General features: G+C 45.4%; 2 protein-coding genes and 2 long non-coding RNA genes across 13 annotated transcripts in view; 2 read left to right on the top strand and 2 right to left on the bottom strand.

The window, feature by feature from the left end:
• Nucleotides 1-8,105, top strand: part of LOC114853642 (uncharacterized) — a 29,837-nt gene extending 21,732 nt beyond the window's left edge. For both annotated transcript variants that reach the window (XR_008694502.1, XR_003785616.3), the window contains one exon: nt 6,104-8,105. This is a non-coding gene — a long non-coding RNA (uncharacterized LOC114853642). The remainder of the gene's footprint in view (nt 1-6,103) is intronic.
• LOC114853643 (uncharacterized) lies at nt 1,591-21,646 on the bottom strand. The gene is made up of 3 exons (XR_003785617.3): nt 21,508-21,646; nt 10,027-10,156; nt 1,591-3,377 (listed from the first exon to the last, which is right to left on the bottom strand). It is a non-coding gene; the product is annotated as an uncharacterized LOC114853643 (long non-coding RNA).
• Nucleotides 15,868-18,691, bottom strand: cbln2b (cerebellin 2b precursor). The gene is made up of 4 exons (XM_029147241.3): nt 18,545-18,691; nt 17,705-18,245; nt 16,994-17,113; nt 15,868-16,901 (listed from the first exon to the last, which is right to left on the bottom strand). The coding sequence occupies exons 2-4, from the start codon at nt 17,990-17,992 to the stop codon at nt 16,704-16,706; spliced, it is 606 nt and encodes a 201-aa protein (XP_029003074.1). The 5' UTR covers nt 17,993-18,245; nt 18,545-18,691; the 3' UTR covers nt 15,868-16,703.
• The window catches only part of fbxo15 (F-box protein 15), a 28,559-nt gene continuing 25,830 nt past the window's right edge, over nt 19,081-21,809 (top strand). For 7 of the 9 annotated variants that reach the window (XR_008694499.1, XR_008694500.1, XR_003785615.3 and 4 more), the window contains exon 1: nt 21,515-21,650. Coding sequence is in view for 5 of the 9 variants with exons in the window: in XM_055508191.1 (XP_055364166.1) it covers nt 21,550-21,650 (101 nt within the window). In the remaining 4 variants the exon portion in view is untranslated. Of the gene's footprint in view, nt 19,830-21,514; nt 21,651-21,809 lie in introns of those variants that run through there. The other 2 variants (XM_029147239.3, XM_041070354.2) reach the window with 2 other exon arrangements.

Below are 21,809 nucleotides of genomic sequence, written 5' to 3'. Positions count from 1 at the left end.
GCTAATGAGAAGTATCTTTGTGTCTTTCTGTTGCCGTATCAGTTTAGCACCTCGCCGTACTTACCGGATATTGGGATTTACCTGAGAGAGCCTCCGTGATGAATCCTCCAACTCCCCGTGAGCTCCCTGTTCAGTCACTCTCTCTCTCTCTCTCTCTCTCTCCCTCTCTCTCTCTCTCTCTCTCTCTCTCCTCCCGTGGTAAGACACAATCCTATTTTTGGGCGTTGGGAGTCGCAGCCGCATGAAGACGGTCCACGCAGCCGTGCAGCACTTCTATCTATCTGAGACAGTGTGGGAGAGCCTATTGTTGAAATAAATCTTCACCCCCTCATTTGAATCGCTGGGCGAAGCGCGATCATTTGTCACAGGGGAGGAGAGGAACCCAAAGTACCCCAAAGAGAGCCGAGATGTTGCTGCATGGAGGCGGCCATATTAGCAGAGAGATTCTTCAGGATTATGTGCCCCTTCAACCCAAGCCAGGAATTTGTCAGCAGAAGTGCAGATATGGCTCTATCAATAATCCATGGCATTGTGTATTTCCCAACTGATGCCATTATACGGCTGGGGGATGACAGCACTCACCAACTCCATCATCTTATCCACGGGGACCAGGATCTCATAAAGCGCCCTCAACATAGACACCTCATATAATGGGTAATAACTCCAGCCAGTTAATACAGGGGAATTATCAGAAAGAGGAGCGATGAACCCAGCAGAAACTGGGTTGTCCACTGCTGTAATATGGTTGCGGAGCAGAGAGAGAGAGAGAGAGAGGGAGGGAGAAAACAGAAAGACAGGAAATATGGAAGGGCAATGAGACGGCATGAGAGATAAGACTGGGAGAGCAGTAGCAGTAGCAAGGGAAGATGGAAGATGAAAGAGAAGCGAGAGACAGCCAGGTTTTCATATAACGTCGGAGAGGAGGGAGCGAGCGTGGTAGGGAGGGGTAAAGGAGACAAATGAGGTAATGAGCAAAAAAAAAAAACTGGGGAGTCAGTGAAGTGCTTTTGCTTTTCTTCAACTCCTCTGTGGAAAATCATCCGTTCTTCATACTGTACCTCAGCAAAATAAGACATTAACATCTGAGACGTCCATACAGTGTTTACCCGGTGTGTGCAGTGTGATGGCCTCTACTTTGGTTAACTAAAGCTACAGCACTTGTGTAACTGCTGATAAGCAGTCAAACAACTGTCAGTTACATCACATGTAATAAATCCCATCTCTGTATATTTTAATAAGCCCACAGTATATGAGCGTATTGATTTTGCCAGGCTCAGTCTGAGACGTCCTGCTCTTTGTGCTGTACACCCACCACCTTCCCTGCATCTCCCAGGACTAGTACACAAATGTATTCATTTGAACTAATATTGCCTTTTGAATATAATTGAGGCATAATTAATTTGCCACCAGAGCATGATTTGGCTAACAAATGAGTGTAAATCGGCATCATTCCCTCCTGGTAAATCATCCATACTCTTACAATACGATCCCTCAGCAAACCAAAACAGGTCTAATCTGCCTTTTATTTCTGGCCACTGTTTGTACATGTCTGTCTCTTTGGAGCATTGTACTTGTGTACATACCATTGCATCTTTGATTACATCGTAGAAGCTTCAAACGCAGAACAGGTGGCAAATAGGACTTAATATAGAGGAAATCATTTGTTTCTGAAGTCCAGCGCTGCTTGGAAGATTTCTCACTGACTCATGCTGGGACGGAATGATTTTGTTCATTCACAACGTTTTGATCATGAAAACTTGTTTTCTGTGGGAAAATAATTTGGAAGGTGTCAAGGTTTTTTGTTTTTATTTATTTTTATTTTTTTTTAGAATTAGACACAACACATCATGCAGGAGTGATGTCATGTGGATCTCCTGACTAACAGGGTGCCACCATTTTTCATCCTGTGTCACTGACCATTACATACTGTACAACCAACAAGAAACATCTGTCTCCAGCCCTTTACTGCCTCTTTTAGTCTTAAACATGGGCGGGTGCCAGCCACCGGCGCTATTAGCAGTAAGAGGGACAGGAGGGAGGAAATAAATATATAATAATGCCACCCACCAAGTAAAGATATTCAGTGTTTGCATTTCTGGGGACAATAAAGACGACCATCTGTTCCTGTCATTCGTGCTTTATTGTTTTCCTCACCGGGCCACTCATTTTAGAACATCACATACCCTCCCTGCCTCTCTACACTCCAGACCCTCTGACATACTCTAAGCACGGTTAAACCGAGCGTACATAAGCGCATGAATATGCACACAGACGCACATGCATCACCCGCATCCGTACAGCTGTAAGACAAGAAATGGGCTCGGAGTGTTTTAATGGGTTTTGGTCTGTGGTGGAAAACAAATGCGTGTGGGCACGGCTCGGAATAAAGTCTCTGTCCTTGTCGGCGTTATTGGCGTTAGCGGTGGCAAAGGTAGCCAAATGTTTTTTTTCTGTCGTTCCTAGAGGAGAGGGAGAGGTGGATGTTAAACAAATCACAAACTTCTTCTTGCGGCATATGGTTCATCAAGGAGAGAGTCTGCGATATTGGCTTAGGAAATGAATGGCTCCTGGGGGACAAGCTGCCAGATCCCCTTGTAGCACAAAAGGTCTGGCGGCCGGACGTGGTACAACTGCGGCTCGGCGGCGGCGGCGTCCTGGAGGGAGGCACTTTACAAACAAACCCCACGCCGAGTTTGACGAACGCACTTGGGTCATGAAGTATCTCCAGGAAGGCGCCGCGATCAGGCAGCACAAATAAACCACGAGTCGCTTTAGAGAATTTTGAGACGCTTCATTCAAAACTGTCAACAGACGACTGGTAAAGGAGCAAGATCGTCCTATTTCCCAGATTTCATCTCAGAGATGCGCCATCGCTCCGGAGTCTTATTCAGCGTAACTCAATCTGTCACCGCCTCCCCTGCCAGCCATAATATCAAATCATCCCCTGAAAAATGTGAGCGATTTCTTACATACTTTACTAATAAAATCTCCCTTATTAGGGTCCAGATTTAATCTGGAGGTGATTCATTGCTCTCATCTCAGATCCAGCAGAATTCTACTCATTTCGCCTTCTTTGAATCTGTATGTACTTCATCCATATAGAACTAACAAAGTGCTTATGACCCACATCACGTTGGAGATACAATATAATATGCGCGAGATTTCTGCTACTGGTCGTCTTTTTCTCTGTTTTACACAGTGTCTCTTTGTCTTCTGGTGAGATAAGAGGCCGGACCCAGAAAAGATGCTGACAGCATAGGTATGTTTCTAACAAGCTTTAATAACGAAGGGAAGGGAGTGGGTGAAGGAAAGGACAGAGACCTTGGAGACCGTGAAGCAGGTGATGATCAGCAGGCTATGAATGGCCACCAGCGTCCCTGTGGGGGAGACAGGGGTGAATTAGCAGGTAACCCATTAACTGGTAGGATGGTACTGGTGATGGATGAAAACCCTGGTTGTTGGAAAAGGAGGGAGACGACACAGTGGATCTGATCAGCATTAGCACTGACTGGCTTGTGGCCACACACAGCTGGGATGCACTGTGTGTTTTGACACCTGTGGATCAAAGATTCTCCTCCACCGACTCTCGTCTAGTGCAACAGTCAAACTACAGTGTTGTTGCGGTTGATCTGCGTAGTAGCTGTTCGCCCAGAGACAAGAAAGACAACGCTTGCAAGCAACGCGTTCTCACCAGTGATCTGACTGGATGCAAGATTTGCAGGTGCTTTTCCATCACAGTCAGCAAGGTTAAACTCCAGAGAAATTAAACAAATTGCTCCTCTAATGCAGAGTAAAACAAATGGAGAACTTTAGTGCACATGTGGAACCCTCTTGGGTTCTAATTATGTAAAACTATAGACATCAGAAGGCACTGAATTCTTTAATGAGCACTTGAGAGAACAAAGGGAATTTAAGTGCATGTTAATAAGAGACAAGACAACAGGAGGAGGCAAAATGCCACAGAAAGAATCGCTACCTATTAAACGAGGGCATTTAATGCGACTGCCACCCAGCAGTTTCCGACAGATACGCAGGGAGCAGAATAGTCGGGAGGAATCTATTTCCCATTGTGTTCGGTGGCAGGGAGAATGAGCGCGCCGCTAATGCGCTAATAGCTTCTCCATGGAAACAACATACAATAAATTGAGATGAATTGAGTGTCAGGGAATTGAGATTTTGCTATTAGTGCAGGTTAAACTCCCCTGTCAGATCCCGGGGCTGCCAGCGGCTCCTGCAGAGCCACGGGGCACGGCGCCGTTTGGATTTACTCAGTGACAAACAAGGCGTGATGTGTTCGGGAAGCTGTGTTCCACTCCGCCGGCCGCCGCAATTAGCACTGGCGACGACTCCTGCGCGTATGTCGCAGGTAGAACAGCGCCCACGTAGCACGGTTCTGCTCTGGAGCCAGAGTGGATGGCACCTTCATGCCCACCTGCTATGTTTGCATAGAGGTTGGTGAGTAGAAACAATGACGTCAGCTATAGTTTCACCTTTAGTTTCCACTACAAAGTGTGCAACAGTGAAATAATAATAGGCTACATCGTGATAAGTTCATGCTCTTTATTGCTAAGTGTTAGCGAAACGTGCACCTATAGCCCCATATGCCTGTGCATATGAACAGTATGAGTCTCTCCAGCAGCAGCGCACAATCGCGGTTCAAGGCCTGTGATGCAGCCTTGCGCTCTCTGCGCCGCTGCAGCTCAGTCAAACGACCGAGTGTCTTTGTTTGGTGCGAATGGCAACAGATCCGTATTGTACCTTACAGGAGCTGCAGCGAAAAAAAAACATGGCGCTGACAGAACAAGGTTACCGCGGAGATAAAGACACGCGCTGAACCCGAAACTCAAAGCCGCCCTCAAAAGGCAAAATCAAACAGTTTTTTGCTCAGCTACAGAGGCGACGTCTTCCTGTGTCACGTGCTGAATGAGACAGTTTGTTACAGGAAGTCAAAGGTTTGGTGAATTATCTCTACTTCTCTTTAATCACGTTTGGCCAACGGTGAAATGAACGTTTCAATCCGCAATGCAACCTTATCCTCTCCTCGTATTTCATTTTATTTACTCCTGCTAACCTTTGAAATGCATTTCCACTTTAAAGAGCTTTAACCTTGATTCAGCGATTAATCATTATCTGAGCCTTTTCTTTTTTTCCTTTACCTTCGCTGCAACAGCCGAATTATTACCGGACAAGGGGGAAAAAAAGGCTGAGGGTATTTCATGCTATTCTATTCAAATTTCACAGTACCATCTTTGATTCACAGTCCAAAGTGAGGTAAGCCCCAGGGCGGTGACGGACTGTCATCCCTCCCCTGGGGGCAGGAACTGCGCTCTTCAGCTCCCTAATGATGCGCCTGTCGTTTGAACGAGGAAGCCCATGCCACGGCCTATCACTTAGCCGGCTTAACTAAGCAGGGGTGGTGGGTTCGACAGAGAGGCAGACAAAGACAAAAACAGAGGGAGACAGAGGTGGGATGGTGTAGGTTTGCCTTCTGGCAGATGAAAGGTGTCCCTTTCAGAATTTCAAGCAGACGCGAGGCAGGCTCGGAGCGGGGCTTCCACCACAGAGGCAATATTAAGCCATGACTCGCTCCAGCAATGTGGCAACGCAGGTCAATTAGTTTTCCATTGAGACAAAATACAAAGTCAACATCTTGTTCAGTAAAACGAGAGGGAAAAGGGGCTCCACAATCCATCAGCCTCAGTCGGGTGAACGGCTCTATTGTGTGTCTGTGTGAGAATTAGGTAATTGGAGCCACGCGGCAACGAAATGCATATTGCATAAATGACAGGCAGTAATACAGCTGCTGCTGTTCCAGTGTCGCACTGTAAATATGAACATTCTCAATCTGGAGGATTCGGCGTAATCACTGTTTATCCATTACATCCCCCTCCCTCCTGCCGAACGGCAGCCGAGGAGTCCGCTCGCCCTCCATCACTGGGTAATTGATGACGCGCGGTGTCCGCTCGCGTCACCCGGCGCCTCCCTCTCCAAATAACCCACGGCCTCTTCCGTTGCGTTCTTAACTGCAGATTGACTTAAGCTCTCCTGGAAGCCAATTTGATCTGTTTGAATGTTCTCATAATCTCTTGATTTGATTCACCAGGGGACTGTTGTTAGTCGAACAGAGGGAGAAGTAAAGAAGTAAAGAAGCCTCGAGGAGTGAAGTACAATCCGTAACGAAAGACGAGCAGCCTGAGGGTGCGAGGAGTGGCCACGAAGACTCCCTTTCTTCTCCTGTGCTTTTGTTTTTTTGAATTATTAAATCATACAAATGCACGAACACCTGGGACAGACTGCGAAAGCACCCCCTTCAAAACCTTGCTGTTTAGAAGAACATGCGGATATGAAAGGATTCTTGTATAGTCTGTGACGGGGATTAAATACAGCCCACACTCTTGTACAAGGATCAGGCTCCCTCTTTATTCCTTTCTGTTTAAGGTTCACGTGTGGTGTCTTATCGCTCCTCACCCCCCTGTTCCTCGTCACATGAGGCTTAGAGGAGCCTCCAAGTGACTAAAGGAGGGCTGCCTTTCGCTTCCTTTGGGAACACAGCAGCCATGCCAACGAGTCCTAGAAATACACTCCTGGAAAGGTTTCTGATCGACACGTACGCGTGTCCTGCAAATCTGTGGGTTCAAGGGAAGTTTGACAGCTGTACATTGTGAGTTTTGTTTTGCCGCTCAATCAGTCAGAGCCGCTCGCTGCATCGTCCTCATGCGCCATCAGATAAAAGACAGGAAAGGTAGAACCACTTGCTTTAAATCCTTTTTGAAGTAAAGTCAGAACCAAAAGAGAGAAAAAAAATGTTCTATGTGCAGAGATGGGTAGGAGGGAAGAAAGGAGCGTTGAGGCAGTGGTATCATCTGGTGAACCTGTGGGAGATGGAAAATCAAGAAGTGTAGGGTGAAAGAGGAGAGGAAAGAGAGAGAGGCAGGGGGAAGGAAGACACAGATGCAGAAAGGGTTTTGGGATGGGAATGCACTTGGGGAGTTGAAAAAGCACACCACCTTTGCATTTAAAAACACGCCATAACTTTGCGATATGAAAGGCAGAAGGAGGAAGGCAGGACAAAAGAATATTCACAATGCCTCTGCAAGGAAAAAAGAGAGAGAGGGGGGAGAGAGAGAGAGGCGGCGTTTCTTCTGCTTCCGCGCCTTTCTGCCTGGGTAGAGTCTCTCCAGGTTGATCACGATTTACCGTCTGAAGATGCATTGGCAGTTGTTGACAGAGACAGAGTTTGTGATGGTAGTCACAGTTATTCCGTAGAGATAGATGGAGGGGCGATGAGGGGGAGTCGACTCCCCTCTCTTGTTTTCTTGCTGACTCTCTTAAATGTGTTTACTCTTTCAACGCTGACATCCAGAGGTACGCAGCGCGGAAACTTTCTTGCCGGCTGAAATTTAACACAGCTTTTGGTGCATTAACTTGCGTTTTTTTAACCTCGAGTGGCTCCGGCATTAATTTGGTGACATGCTGTATGCAGACATATTTGGAGAGCTGTATAAGCAGTGGCATCCTGTACAAAGGCCATGACTCATGCTGTAGGAAGATGATTAAGATGACATTAGAAAAAAGGAATTCAATTAAATCCATCTTTTTAGCAGAAGCATGTAGACCATATATTGTACCCTCCATCCCAGGAATCTCAGAGTTTTGCTTTAGGTGGAATTGAAGGGATCCTCTTGTAGGGGACCCAGCTCCCCTGGGGCCGGCCAGGCACTGGTGGCGACGCTGGAGAGACTGTGATCATGCCCAAGTTTCGTCTGAAGCGTCTGAGCAATGATCGCAGGGAAACTTCAAGTGATGGAGCCGCAAGAGCACAGAGTGGAGATGACAGAGGAGAGAAAAAAAAAGAAAAAAACCAACTGATTCTCATCAAAACAGATTGTCAAACCAGATGGGGACTGTTCGAGAACTGGGGCAGCGTAGACGGGGAGGGAGCCTGAATGGGCAGATCTCAACACAAACCAGACACGAGCCTCAGAACAAAGTGGGCTTTTCAAGTGTCTTGCTGCTTTGCTGTCATGTCATTCTAAATGCTTCTAAATAATTCTGAATTAAGTTTGTCTATTCAGTTAACTTATTATTAAACTGTTCAAAAAGGAGATTCAGCGTGAAATTGTCCACTCGTTCTTGCGGTTGTGCTGTGAAGTCAGCTCGGTGGAGTTGATGTCACGATCAGCCGTGCTGGCTGTGTTTAATTTCCTGGACAGACTGTGGCGGTGACCTTTGACCTCTGAGTATGATCTCTGCGTTACCAACGACGGTGCTGGAGCCCAGCCTGCGTGCGTTCTTTACTGTCGTACGTTAATTTCTCCCGCTTGTGGAACGACGCTCTGACCATTATCGTTCTCGCCTCCGGCAACAGCTGAGCGAAGCCCGTCAGCATGCCAGCGCTGATCCCTGCAGCGCTCTCCCCTAAGTGGCTGGAACGCATTCTTTACACATGCGACGCGAGCCAGCGCACGCCTCAGCCTCCGTCGAGGGGCTCCCGCCGCCGGCCGCGGCGCCCGCGGAGCTAACACGCACGCTGTCCCGCCAGCCGCGGCAGGAAGGCGTCACGCGCTGGGGGTCGACTGGCTCCAAGGGACAGACAGGTGATCTGGAACTGGCTGCATTCAAACGGCATTTTGAGCCGAATCTCACGTTTAAAAGCAATAACTAGCAAACAAGTTAGCTTAGCATACAGCTGGGGAACAGCTAGCTTGGCTCTGTCAAAACGGATCCAAATGTACCAGAAATCAATTCTAAAGCACATTCATTTAACACGTTGCGCTTTATGTCCATCACTTGCCCGACGGCCTCAACCAGCTGAGAAACAGTCTAGCACGTAATTAAAACTGCCAATTGCTTTTACACGTCGGATCTGCACGGACTAAATGATCAAGATGCCCTAATAATGTACTGTAGTGTTAATTGTTTAGCTGAAGAAGTTCAAAGGAGTCATATCAGCTGTTTCCATCCATTTCTTGTCATGTTGCTGAGCTAATATTTATTATGGGGGTAATTAAGCTAATGATTTGCTGTGGTGACCTCATCACAGGCCCACATCTAGTTTCTGACCTACCGAAGGATTGCCTGTGCTTTTTGTTCTCCAACACGCCTGTAGCCTTCCTCCGGGTCCCCTCTGATGCCCGAGGCTGTGGAGAAACTCCAGTGAACACAGGTTTCGGCTCAATCCGTCCACCAAACCTCCCCGGCCATATGGTTATAATAAGACCGTCTTGACGCGCTCGGGCTTTTATTCCATTTCCCAGCGAGACATTGATCTCACCAGCAGCAACATGCAATTTGGCAATACTGGGATTTTTAAAAGGCACATGGGCAGAGGTCTGTTAGGCTGGAAATATAGATTTCCTTATAAAAGATGTTTAATTGGGACATTCACTAGCTCCTCATACACTTCCTATTTCTCCTGCCATCTACAATACCTCTGGGTCCCCTGAAATGCATTGTGAAGCTGAAACTATGGGGCAGCTAAATCTGCCTTTGCATGACACTAGCAATTGTATATTTCAATAAATACCAGGGCCATGGTAAATCTCTAGGTTGAGGCACCGTGGCTGTAAAGTTTTGGAGATTATTTGCTTTGTTTCGTAACTTATTGTCTAAAATACCACACGTAGGCGTGACTGTCAGTGTCTGCAAGGCGTTCTCCCGGACCAGGTAGCGACAGTGTGAGCAGGTGAGTTGCTGCACCGGTGTCATTATTACAAGGCAGCATCAACCGGGGCTTCAGGACAACAGCTTATTAAGGGGGGAAATAATGATGCCTGAGGTTTTCCACATGCTAAGACGCTCAGTGTATGGGAACAACTGGCTCCAGCAGCAAATGATCAGCGACAAGGTTAACCTGTGCTAGAATCCTGAGCTGCTACAGCAGCTGGAAATGTTGTTAGTTCCCCAACAATAATTCCAGCTAAACCCAAGTTGTCTCTAAATGAATCGTCTGTGAGCCTCTAGAGCCTCCGTCTCTACTTATTAGTGTTATGAAATTACAGTAAATAGGAATGATGTCAGACTTACCAGTCACTCAGGTTGAGCCCCTCTGATTGGATAAAAGGACGCTCATCTGCTCTGGCTCCAGTTGACTCTGTGAGTCTGGTCAACAGGAGGCACACTGTATATGTTCCTAAACCATTCCTCCATGCTGTAGCTTTAGGAACGAAGGACAAACATTGTCATTGCTAAGATTGTTTTTAGGTTTTCAGTTCAACCATGAATTATGAAAAAGCACCCGGCTCTCTACACAGTATTGAATCAATACTAAGCATAAATACTAATAAAGGTAAATAATTTATTCCTCTCGACGCTTTCTATCATTGTAGCTTTTGTAATATTAAACACGATGACTTTTGCAACGGTCAGATGTGGGGAGATGGAAACCGTGCGGGCGGTCCAATGCGGACGAGGCAACAGAGAGAGAGACATGAGCAAACAGCTCACGTCCCGGCCAGCGTAGAACAAGGGAGCAGAACAACAGGTTCCACGTCGTGGAGGGAACTTCACATGCCAATGCAGAGGCGTGGCAGACGTACAGTATATGACGCTGGCTGCTTCATGCTGATGCTGGATCCTTTGCTAAATGCACACTGGCTCCAAACATGGGAAACTGTAACTTGATTTGCCTGAGTGGACAAAATCCCTCACAAACTGACTTATTTATAGGTTTCCATTAGCAATATACTGTAGAATAAACTGGTTTCTTGGCTGTGGTTAGTGATAGTCTATTTCCAATTACAGGGCCAAGTAATGTAACCTTATTAAGCCTGGTGTTACATCCTTCTAAATGATCTATAAAATTCCCACATAACTGGAATCCCTCCCCACACACACACCTGTAAAACAGCCCAGAGCTGCTGCAGTGTGCATCTCTGCCTATACGTGTGTATCCTTGTAACATTTAGTGTGTGTGTGTGTGTGTGTGTGTGTGTGTGTGCGTGCGTGTGTGCGTGCGTGCGTGCGTGTGTGCGTGCGCATGTGCGTGTGCGTGCGTGTGTGTGTGTATGTGTGTGCGTGCGTGCGTGCGTGCGTGTGTGTATGCGCGTGCACCACTGCCAGCGTGCGTTTTGTGGTTGTGCTGAGGCGCCGTTTTTTGCTATTCTAATGAATGTAGTTGAACTGGTTAAGTGCTGGGTCCAGGATGCTTCCTCTCAGGCTTGAGGACAGATGATGTATTGGAAGCATCATACCAAGGAGTCGTTGGTATGAGCCTGGCTCCGCTTTGCCTACTGTCTGTTTGTTTGGAGGGGGGGGGGGGGGGGGGGGGGGGGGTTGTCTTGGATGAGGTTGTATTATCTTTGGGGAATTGCGTGTTTCAGCAGTATGGATATTGCAGGCTGTGGCAGAAGGAATAAACAGACCCCCCACACCCCCCCTTCTCTTTCTTCAGGGATGGGCCTGTTCGCAGAGGCGGTTCTGTGACTGATGTTCGTGTGTGTTAGGCATCTATTTATTTGTACGGCAAACAAATGCATTATTAACAGAGCGCTACCTCGCGTCAACCTACTGCTCATTCTCCGTCGACACCCATGACTTGTCGCCCGAGTGAAAATTTGCAGGGTCACTGCCCAAACCTTAAGTCTGACACCGAAACCCTTCAGATGTCTATAGAGCCTGGAATGAAGTCGAGAAGCTCGGGCACATTAGCATTGGCCGCTAAATCCTAACAATCAGTAAGGATTGCCTTTTAACTCGCAGCCACATTAGACTGCAGATGGAGTGGGCCCCTAAGCATCGTTCCAGACCCAAAAGGAACTGCCTGTAGGTTTGCCTGGGAACAGCTTGAATAAAAATAATGCTGTGAAAGGCTTATTCGCACTCACAATCACACTTAAGGCAATTTCAACCATAACAGAGAGTACAGCGGGGAGAAAATTAGTCTGTGGCAAAAGCTTTTTTTTCCATGGGACTGTTCCCCCCTCGCGCATACAAATGTATGCAGCTCATCTATAAACTGGGGCCTCTCACCTTTTAGCTGTGTGTGTGTCCTCGAAATGACCCAATGCCCTCTGACACTGATTCCGAACAGAGCTATTTAGACGACATACAGCTTCACGATTGCCAGTAACTCATTCAGCTTCTACCATGAGCCTGAGAAGAAGGAAGTGAACTCAACCCTTTACTGCTGAGGTTCACAACGGGTCAGGAAACTTAGCTTGTCAACTTGTCTTCTTGACAATGATCTTAAGACTCTGAAGTGAGTCTAAAGATGATATTTTCTAGCTGTGATAGAAGAAAAACATCTCTAGTTGAGGTCAGATTGGTATTAATAGAATCTGTGGAGACCCAACTCTACACTATCCTATGAATCAAACACCCATATAGGTCTTTTGTTATAAGCTACAAGTGAAACTAGGGGTCCACTTTTGGAATCGTCTCGTTCCGGTAAACGACCACCATCCAACGATGGATGGAAGAAGGAGGAGGCTGAGATTCATCTTGTTAATGTGTTAAAGAACTGAGAGAATGCTGACAATTTACCTGCCAACTCTCGTCCCTGTTAAAACCGAACAAAATCACCCTCTGCAGCGTGGGAACGTCGGTGTAATTAAACGTTTAGATGTTTAGCGACTGCAAGAGGAGCTGAAACGAATGTCAAAGCTGTCCTGATCTTCAGAGGACATCTTTCAAATCAGCAGCAGACAACTCTCATTTGTATTGCTGAAACGTCTTTACGGTTGTTTCTTCCTCACATATTGAATTGTTTCATGCTGATGCTGACTGAGCAGAAACCCAGCTGCTCATGTGTGAATGTACACAGTGGCGTTTGAGCACTAAAACAATCTCATTAATGAATAACTGACATTCTCCGTGAGACACTGGAAGCGGAGGTGACAGCCCTCTGATGAGCCGGTTGCATAATTGGGATTCCAGTGCACAGAGCACGGCTGCACCTACGCGGCCGGCCTATGATCCTACTGCATGTGATGTGTCCAGGAGTCACGCAAATGAAAGGACCGGTCCTCAAAGGACGTGTATCATGAGGACATAAATTGGTTTTTGTAGAGGCCACAGAAGAACAAACAAAGCTCTGAAATGCAAAAAAAGGGGCCGCAGAGTGTTTTAATGGCATCTTGTTACTGTGTGGCCTGAAATTCGCAATAAAATGCCAGCTGTGCTTCCATAAAAGTGGACTCTGCGTTTGAGTGATTGAACTTTATGACTGGGCACATTTTAAAGTAAAGTATATATCTACTTGATAATATTCATAACTTGACTGTGCTACACTGTTTTAACCATAACCCCCTTCGGACTTCTAGATCTCTGCATGTGATCAAATCCAGTCAGTGAGGTTGTATTGTTTGCCTGAAAGAAACGATTAAGTTAATTAACTCAAACTATGCATTGACCAACATTGTGTTTTCATTTTTCATTCGCTCTGTGCTCTGACTACATGTTTGATGGGCACTCTAAATTATCTTAGGACATCGTTTGGAAACAGACTTTTCATTCCAGTATGGGCACAATTAGCACTTTATAGGCCAATATAATGCACTCTCCAAATCATTCTGATTTGCTGGCACTTCCTGCTGCTCTGTGTAGTCCTATTGCTGGCATCAGCAGCCTATCAGCAGGTCTTTCTCTTTGTTCTCAGCTGTTGTGTTGTGTTATACACAAGATGAAGGTATATCATTAAAAAAACAGACTGAAGAAGCAAGCATGCAAGTTTCTAGACGCTCATATGTATAATTTTATCAATTATGCATGCAAATGTTTTTTTCAGGTCCAGCATCTGTTGGGTCCTAACCTCCACGAGCAAATTGTTATTTTTTTATTTGTTCATGTTTGAGCTTAACACTGAACAAATGTGTTTCAACAAGCTAAGCATTGTCACAAAGTGATGCAGTGGGGCTGCCACTCATTTTCAGAGGCACTGCCTGTACAATGATGTTTTGTTGGTTAAGGATCAGTTTTATACTGTGACCTTCATTATGTCATTTGTTCCAGTGTAAACACTGTAAATATGGGTAATAACAAATTCTAAGATTTATCTCCCATAACAAGTTTGAAGGAGTTCTTTTACAACTGACTGAATCTCACCAATGCATATTAGCATGTTATGCTATTAGCTTTCAAGGCCTTCCCAAAAGGCAACACACAATGAGCCTGTTCACTTCAACCAAGAGTTGTTCCTAAACAGGCTGTTTGACACTGTACCTTACATCAACCTTACATTTGGTAGCAAACAACATGAACCATTTATGGTAATATCCCTACGATCTGTTATAAGTGAACTGCTTTCATTTGTCATGTTATGCTAATAGCTGATAATATTCCAAGCATTTTTGGACCAAATATAAATAAATCAAAATGCAAACTACTCAGCATGTTTTGGATGAGATTCAAACACAGCCAGGCCCAATTTCCCCACGAGAAGTTGAACACAATGTGCTCTGCAATGTGCCACTGCAGCCAGTCTACTGAACAGTGCCCCCCAAACCCCCCAGATGACTCCCCCTTAACCTACAGACAGTCACTGCCACCTTACAGGTCACACCACCTCAGACCACCTGCACACTCAATTCACTGTACATAGTCTTACATTTGTGTTAATTTTAATTTTTCATGTGCACTATGGAAACACCTTGCGCAATGTTGTACAGCAATTATCATGTATGTCCAGTGTACAGTTTCATGATGTGATGCACCACCTGCCAAGACCAAGACAGGTACTGTAAAGTGCTTTCTACAGGACCTGACAATAAAGCTCATTCTGATTCTGACTCTCTGTTGTTGATAATACCACAGCTCTGCAGCATCTAAAAGGTCAGGCCCCTGTGAAATGTCCAAACTAAGCTACAGCATGACGAAACCAGTCTGTCAGATCAATCACTTTCATCTGCAAAATCCCACTTTCATAACTGTTCATAACTGTAAAATAGCACAGAAAAGTTTGTGTGACATAGAATGAGCCCTTACACCTTCACCTGCTTCACAGCTTACTTGTCCTAAAGTAACAGTTCAGCATCTGTGGCCTGCATAGATTAATTAAAGGGAATCAATAAAAGACAAAGACCTTCTACTGGATTCACCCCCATAGAGCAAGCAAATGTCCCTAACATTTAAGATACGTAATGTGGCTTACTCATTAAAGCCAACTACAGTAAATTAAGCGATAGATAGATAGATAGATAGATAGATAGATAGATAGATAGATAGATAGATAGATAGATAGATAGATAGATAGATAGATAGATAGATAGATAGATAGATAGATAGATAGATAGATAGATAGATAGATAGATAGATAGATAGATAGATAGATAGATAGATAGATAGATAGATAGATAGATAGATAGATAGATAGAGTAGAAGGAGGAAGGGATGTGAGGAGAGAGATGTATCTTTCAAAAATCCCATTGTGTGATACACAAATCACGGGGTGGGGTTAACTATGTGGTTCGTGAACTACAAAAGGTGAATTTCTTTCCTTGTGAAAATGTATATTTGTGTCGTTACAGTTTTGGAATAAGACGAAGGGATTTCTGTGTGGTTTGAGTCCGCCGTGCTGCACTAAGGCTCTCCAACTGTGTTGTGTTTTAAGTGGATGCTTAGCTTTTACGTTTTAGCAATGTTTCAGTAGGCAACATTATCAGTCCAAATATGAAAGTGGATTTGTGAGGATGGTTCCATCTCTCCTTTTCTTGTTAAAGAAAAAATAAATGCTCCTTTTACAGTGTAACAACATTTCAGCACCTCGGACAGCGACTAAAGCGGACGCTCCTCTCTGTCTCTTCTTGAGGCCTTTGAAGGCACCTCACTTACAATATTTACAAACTACTAATAAATACACGTTCGATATTCACTCTATTCCGTTTGAATGTAAATCCACGTGAATAAAAAGTGATAAATGCGCTTAACGTATACAATACAATATCTTTTATTAAGCGGGACATATAGGGATTCTTCTATTATTTCCACAATGTACAATTGGTGAGCAACGTCACTGAACATTAAATCAGTCAAAGCTACGCAAATTCCGAAATGTAGAACACACAGTAATGTGAATATGTACTTGATAAATTATATAGTTATCTTTTAATAAAAGGGCTCTAAGTCGTCTCCGGTGGCTGAAATATGTCGCCTTTTTTCTCTTTTTAATACACCCGTCGGCGGCCTACATTTGGCTTATTTTCAATATGTTCAGCATCCAAACGCAACACCATTGACAGCACAAAACATAAAAAAAAAAACTTCCATTCGTGCAAAACAAAAATGCCTTGGGCGTGAAAGCGCATCTTCTCTGGATGTCCATAATTCCATATATTTCACTTGGACGGAAACCATAGATTGTTTAAGGCTATACAAACATAAAATAGAGCATAACACACTCGGCCTGTCCAGGACATCAGTTCCTCCTCTCCTCATCTTCTCCATTGTCCGCTTTGCCCCGGTTCACCCGCTCGTCTGTTGGCATAGTTTGTGTTCCAAGCGAGAAAAAAATCCAGAGACCCGACAAGCACACGCCACTGGCTGATCAATACGTTTAGTCATCCCGATTGTGTTAACGTTGACTTTTGGATTTGAATATATGAAACTCCAAGGAAACGTTCATATTGGACTAGATAGTGGACGAGTGTAGGTATACAGATATTCGTCGGCTTCCTTGGCTGACAGTTTATTTAGGTTAAAAATAAATGGCATGTGTTTTTGTTCCTCGATCTAAGAGTCCCGTGCGACGTCGATCATCGCAGATTAGATTATAGAGGAAAGACTAAAAAGCCTGAGAACGTGGAGTATTTCCATCCGCCCATGAGAGTGCCCCGTTCTAGCTTCAGATAAACGCGGTCCTCCCGTTCGACCATCAGCAGTACTCCGTTGCTGGCAGCCTCTCTCGTAACGTCCTGGTCACCGGCGAATGCTGATATAACCGGATAATCGTTCTGCATCAGGTTCACCTGCGGGGAAGGTGAGACACAGGCTTGGAGTTTAGTCTCATGCTCAGTTCTGCCCGTGCACATTTTGCAGGCAGCTCTCTGGTGTCGCTCACCTGTATGGTCTGTCTGTTATACACCTTCACCACGTGAAAGCTGAAACTATATATCCCCCTCCTCGGCGCCTGGAAAACACTCGCTTTGAGATCGAAATGGTTGCCGATGTTCACTAAAACCTGGGACCAAATAGGACACACAGTGAGACATGGCTGTGTTTATTAACCATGCGCATGCTTCATTTAAGGTGACAGCTGGTTTTCGTCGTTATGCTCTGTTTGTCTCTGCTGCGCGCAGGGACCGCGGGCGGGAGCGTGCACAGGCTGCGCTTCAGTCGCAGTTTGGGATGGTCCCAATTGCGTAAAACAGGCCTCAGTCCAGGGATCTCACACGTGAAAAACTTCGTGGATCACCAGACAAAAGGCTACGACCTCGCAAGCGTAAGTTCGAAGGGAGGCCCACGAGACACGCGAGACAAACGTCCCTGCGTTGATGGACATTTGTGTAGACAGCGTGTCTTGAAATCATGCCAATTACGCACAGCATTAACTGGAAGGAGCGCGTCCCTACGGCTGGAGACTCTCAGCATGCTCGTATCACATAGAACACGATCAGTTAGTTAAAACGTGGCCCCTAATAAAGTTATGCACGTCTAAAGCAAGGTGATGTGGAAATGGGGAAAAACAAGCAAGAGAAAAACGCGAGGTGTGGACGCAATCAGGCTCATTTCACAACGTCTCCGTTAGCGCTGATTTCAGCGGACAACTGACCTGGTCAAAGTAGATGGTCATGGACGTGTTGCTCATCTCCGACGGCTCGTGGTTTGTCCCGCGCACGGCAGAAAAAGCCACCTTTGCCCCAGCGGAGCGGACGGATATGCCGAGCGAGGAGGTGACCGCTCCGTCCGAAGAAGGGTTCGAGTCGCACACCACAAGACACTTCCCTTCCAGCACGATGGGCTCCGTGTCGTTCTGGCCGTGGCAGAGCACCACCCCGCTTCCCACGAGAAGGGTCAGTGCCAGCATGGCACAGGGTCCCGGGCAGCGCGCTGGCACCATGGTCGGATCGCTGAACCCGTGCACACTGATACAACCCGGCAACCCCTTGGAGGTTTGTTAGTACTCGATCACCTGGTCCAGACTTACTCCCTTCTCTCTTCCCCTCTCTCTTCCTCTATCTGCGATTCTCCCTCACTCTCTCAAACACCCTCTGACACACAGACGCACGCAGACTCTCCGGTTGAGACTCCCCTCCCTCCCGTGCGTCTTAGTTGATTTTGGGGGAGTAATCAGGCAACTGTTGTTGAAAATCCTGACGGTTTAAGAAAACAAGAGATTTTCGGTGTTAGATAGTAAAAGGAGAGACGAATTTTACATACGCAAGATGTTAAATCTAATCGTAATTGCTGTGCGTAAAATGGCTACCATGCGCAATTTTCAGTTTCTATTAAACCAACTATGTTTACTGTTGCTGCGCGTTGTGCACTTCGTAACAATTTGTATGAGCAACGTGAGTCACACAGTCATCATTTACTCCTTTCCTATTGCTGATCTTAATGAAACAAGCACTTTGCGCAAAATTCTGTTGAGAAAACATAAATCACGACCTACCTGTGCCATCCATCCCGCTGGTGTGCTCTCTGTCTCTCGCAGACTGAACTGAGCGCTCACATCGCTTCGCAAAAAAAGCGAGAGTCTCCTGGCTCCCTTTCCAGGGACAACTCACGCCCATTGTTTGTGTGTAGTCACCGCAACAAGACTCTTCACAAGTATCCCACAATTAAGAGCACATGCGTGGACTAATGGGTTTGTTTACATATTAATGAGTTCGGTGCTGTGAACTGATGGCTCCCTTAGGACTGCAGGGATCACTTGTTCTTAGTGTCTGTCATTTATATGCTCTGGGTTTCTCATGTCCCTCCCTGATTAATCCGAAATGAAAGGGGCTGCAGCGGATAACCTTGCTGCTGCATGGTACACTCGCCATGCATGTATATGTTACTAATTTGAGACTTAAACAAGCAGTTTTACGAGTCCAATAAAAATACTTGTGCGCCATCCAGTGGCGTGTTTTAAATGTGCACGCCTGCTTTTCCAGGCATAAAGAAATCAAAGCGTGAAAATGATCAAAATCATATCTGCATATCGTTAATCGCTGATACGGGTGTTTGTCCACAGGAGCTAATCTTTTATATGCACATGAATTGTACTGAACAATTTATAAGCAGATGAGAAAGCCCACGCCGGAGAATGACCCGCAGCTCTTTGTACCACCTTAGCCTTTCTTTTAAATTCCTGACGTGTCATCGTTCTTTGAAGAGATGTGTAGAGGGCATCCATCGCTTCTCCACACCTCTGGATGATCTGACTGCGAGCTTTACAAGTGGTGAGCCTCACATTAGACCTTTAATGAGCTGTCATTTTTCTTCTGCTAACTGACTACATAATTCATGACTCGCAGGGTAAGAGAGTATATAGACCTGCCTGCTACGAAGAAGAGTACTTTAAACCTAGTTAATCAGGACATTAGAGCTTATTTCTGTATATAAGTCAATGCTAAAAAGTGGAATGCAAGTAAGTCAAATGTCACTATAAATGTAATTTATTACAAATACAGAATGTGTCTACCAGCGGCTTCTACAAATGCTGTCCTTGTATAATGATCCACAGGACTTGGCAGTACAAAGACAAGACATCATTTCAGACTTAATCATGGTGATCCTTCCCCTCTTTCTCAGCCGCATTTGACAAACATTGCACTGTCAGAGCTGACTGACAACCCAAGCGGAAGAGTGACATCAGGTATCCAAGAGCCACAGCTGACCCCGGGCGCTGGAGAAGGACACAGCTACAGAAAACATCAAATGTCAAGCAAGGGAGGACATGCAAAGGAAAGGTATGTGGCCTACATGGCATTACTGCACCAGGGGCTCCCGTTGCCCTAAAAGAGACTCCACTTTCATCAGGCAAGCTGATCGGCTGGACTGACAACAATGTTATGATTATTTTCCCTGACAGCTAGCAGAGCCTACTGGCTTCCAGGAAAGGGGAGGTCGATTATGTGATGGGTCTTAAAGCGAACCATCTGTTTTAGCAATGAAATGCACTTAGCGTCTTCTGCTGCTTTGTTCTTTTTCTTTGTATACGACCTAAAAAATTATTTGAGTATGATTTTGTTTGGATTGCATTTAAAACAAAAGTCATTTAAGCAATGTTTAGTATTAGGTTATGCTGTGACTGTGACATTTTCTGCTTCACACGGAAAATATTCTTAATTCATCACTGCCATATGCTTCAGCCGACCCAGCATACCCACTTTAAAACATATACAGTTTGTGTGTCCATCCGTCTGCTCGTCCATCTGTCTTGTGCTGCTATAAATGAGTTTGTATCTTCATATGTGTAATGAGGTCACACTCTCAAACAAGTTCATTCGTGAGCGCTCTCTTTCCGTCTGCCTCTCTCTCTGTCTCTCATTCTTCCTCTCTCACCCCAGCCCTGATAGTAGCCCCCAAGAGCAAGGGAGGGACATTGTGTCTTGTGTTCGTAAGATGTGACCTCTCTCTTTGCATGTGTGAGGAGACGACTAACATCAGTCTTGCTTTGAGCCTTGTTTGAACTTAACACCCTGATGAGGAATTGTATTGTTAACCTGTTACAGCAGATGCACTGTGTCTGCTGCTGGTATTACCTGCTTCTGTATTTGCATTGAAACCAGCACTGACGCCAACATTTTCAAGTCTATCATGATACAAATCAAGCTCCTTCTAGATGAACCATCTTACATCATCGGCACAATGTGAACTAGGTTAGATTGGGTTTAGTCATGTTTGTTTATTCTTCAGTCAGTTTCGTCCGTGGTGGTAATTATAAACGTACATTTGCAGTTTGTGTGTGTGCCCATAAGTGCAATGTGAGTAATTCCTTTTAGGCTTTCTATCCCACTCATGTCGTTGTGAATACTTAATATTAGCCCATGTTTATTACCCTGAAGCTGCTAAATCTGCTTTGAAGGAAAATCAGCTGCCATGGAAACAAATATAGGCTATGTGTCGCCCACTTTTGTGCCTCAGAATATTTTCAGACATTTTATTAATTTGTTAATTTATTGTGCTGCCCACCGTCCCATATTATGAGCACTCGTGCTGCGGTTTTGATTGTATACCTGTTTAACCTTAAACTCCAAATCACACACCCTGCAGATTGTATGTGAGTGTTTTTCATGTTATATATTTGGTAAATATTCGTGAAATTGATTTGAAAGAGTTAATTAGGCCTATTTTCGCTTTTATTTTGAAGGCCACTTCCCATCGGAAATAGCGTGACGAAATAATTAATGACCGTCACCATGGCGACAGGAGGACGCGGGCTGCGGACGCAGTTTATGCTAGCGCCGTTAGCTAACATACACACAGACTTACACACGGCAACACTTAGAAAAAGCAAAAAAAGACACGACCTATCGAGTTCACCTCGTTTTTCCTTTTATCCATGATCATAGTTAGGTCAAAGCAGCGCCTTTAAACGGGCTCCGAGCGTTACCTGGCCTTAACACGTCCCCGCGTACATCTTACCTTGAATCCGCCTCGCGGGGTCAAGAGCAGGCAAAGAAACAAATGGCTGCATCAGAAGCAGCTGTTTGCAGAATGCGAGCGGTGAGGACGTCCCAAAGAGCTGACAAATCATCTCCGGGCTCCACTCAGAACTTTATCGAAAGGTAATCTGTCAGAGCGAGCTCATATTTCCACCTGGGCGGCACGAGGCACTTCAGCCCCGGCGCCGCTCAGAAGCTGCGCCAGTCAAGGCTTTATTGCCTTGTAAGTAAAAGGATTTATGGACGGAGTTTGCAGCGAAACACAATAAAAGCACAGCGGAA

The sequence above is a fragment of the Betta splendens genome, chromosome 4 (assembly GCF_900634795.4).
Source record: "Betta splendens chromosome 4, fBetSpl5.4, whole genome shotgun sequence".
In the NCBI taxonomy this organism is placed as follows: domain Eukaryota; kingdom Metazoa; phylum Chordata; class Actinopteri; order Anabantiformes; family Osphronemidae; genus Betta; species Betta splendens.
This window is presented reverse-complemented; position numbering and strand designations above follow the sequence as displayed.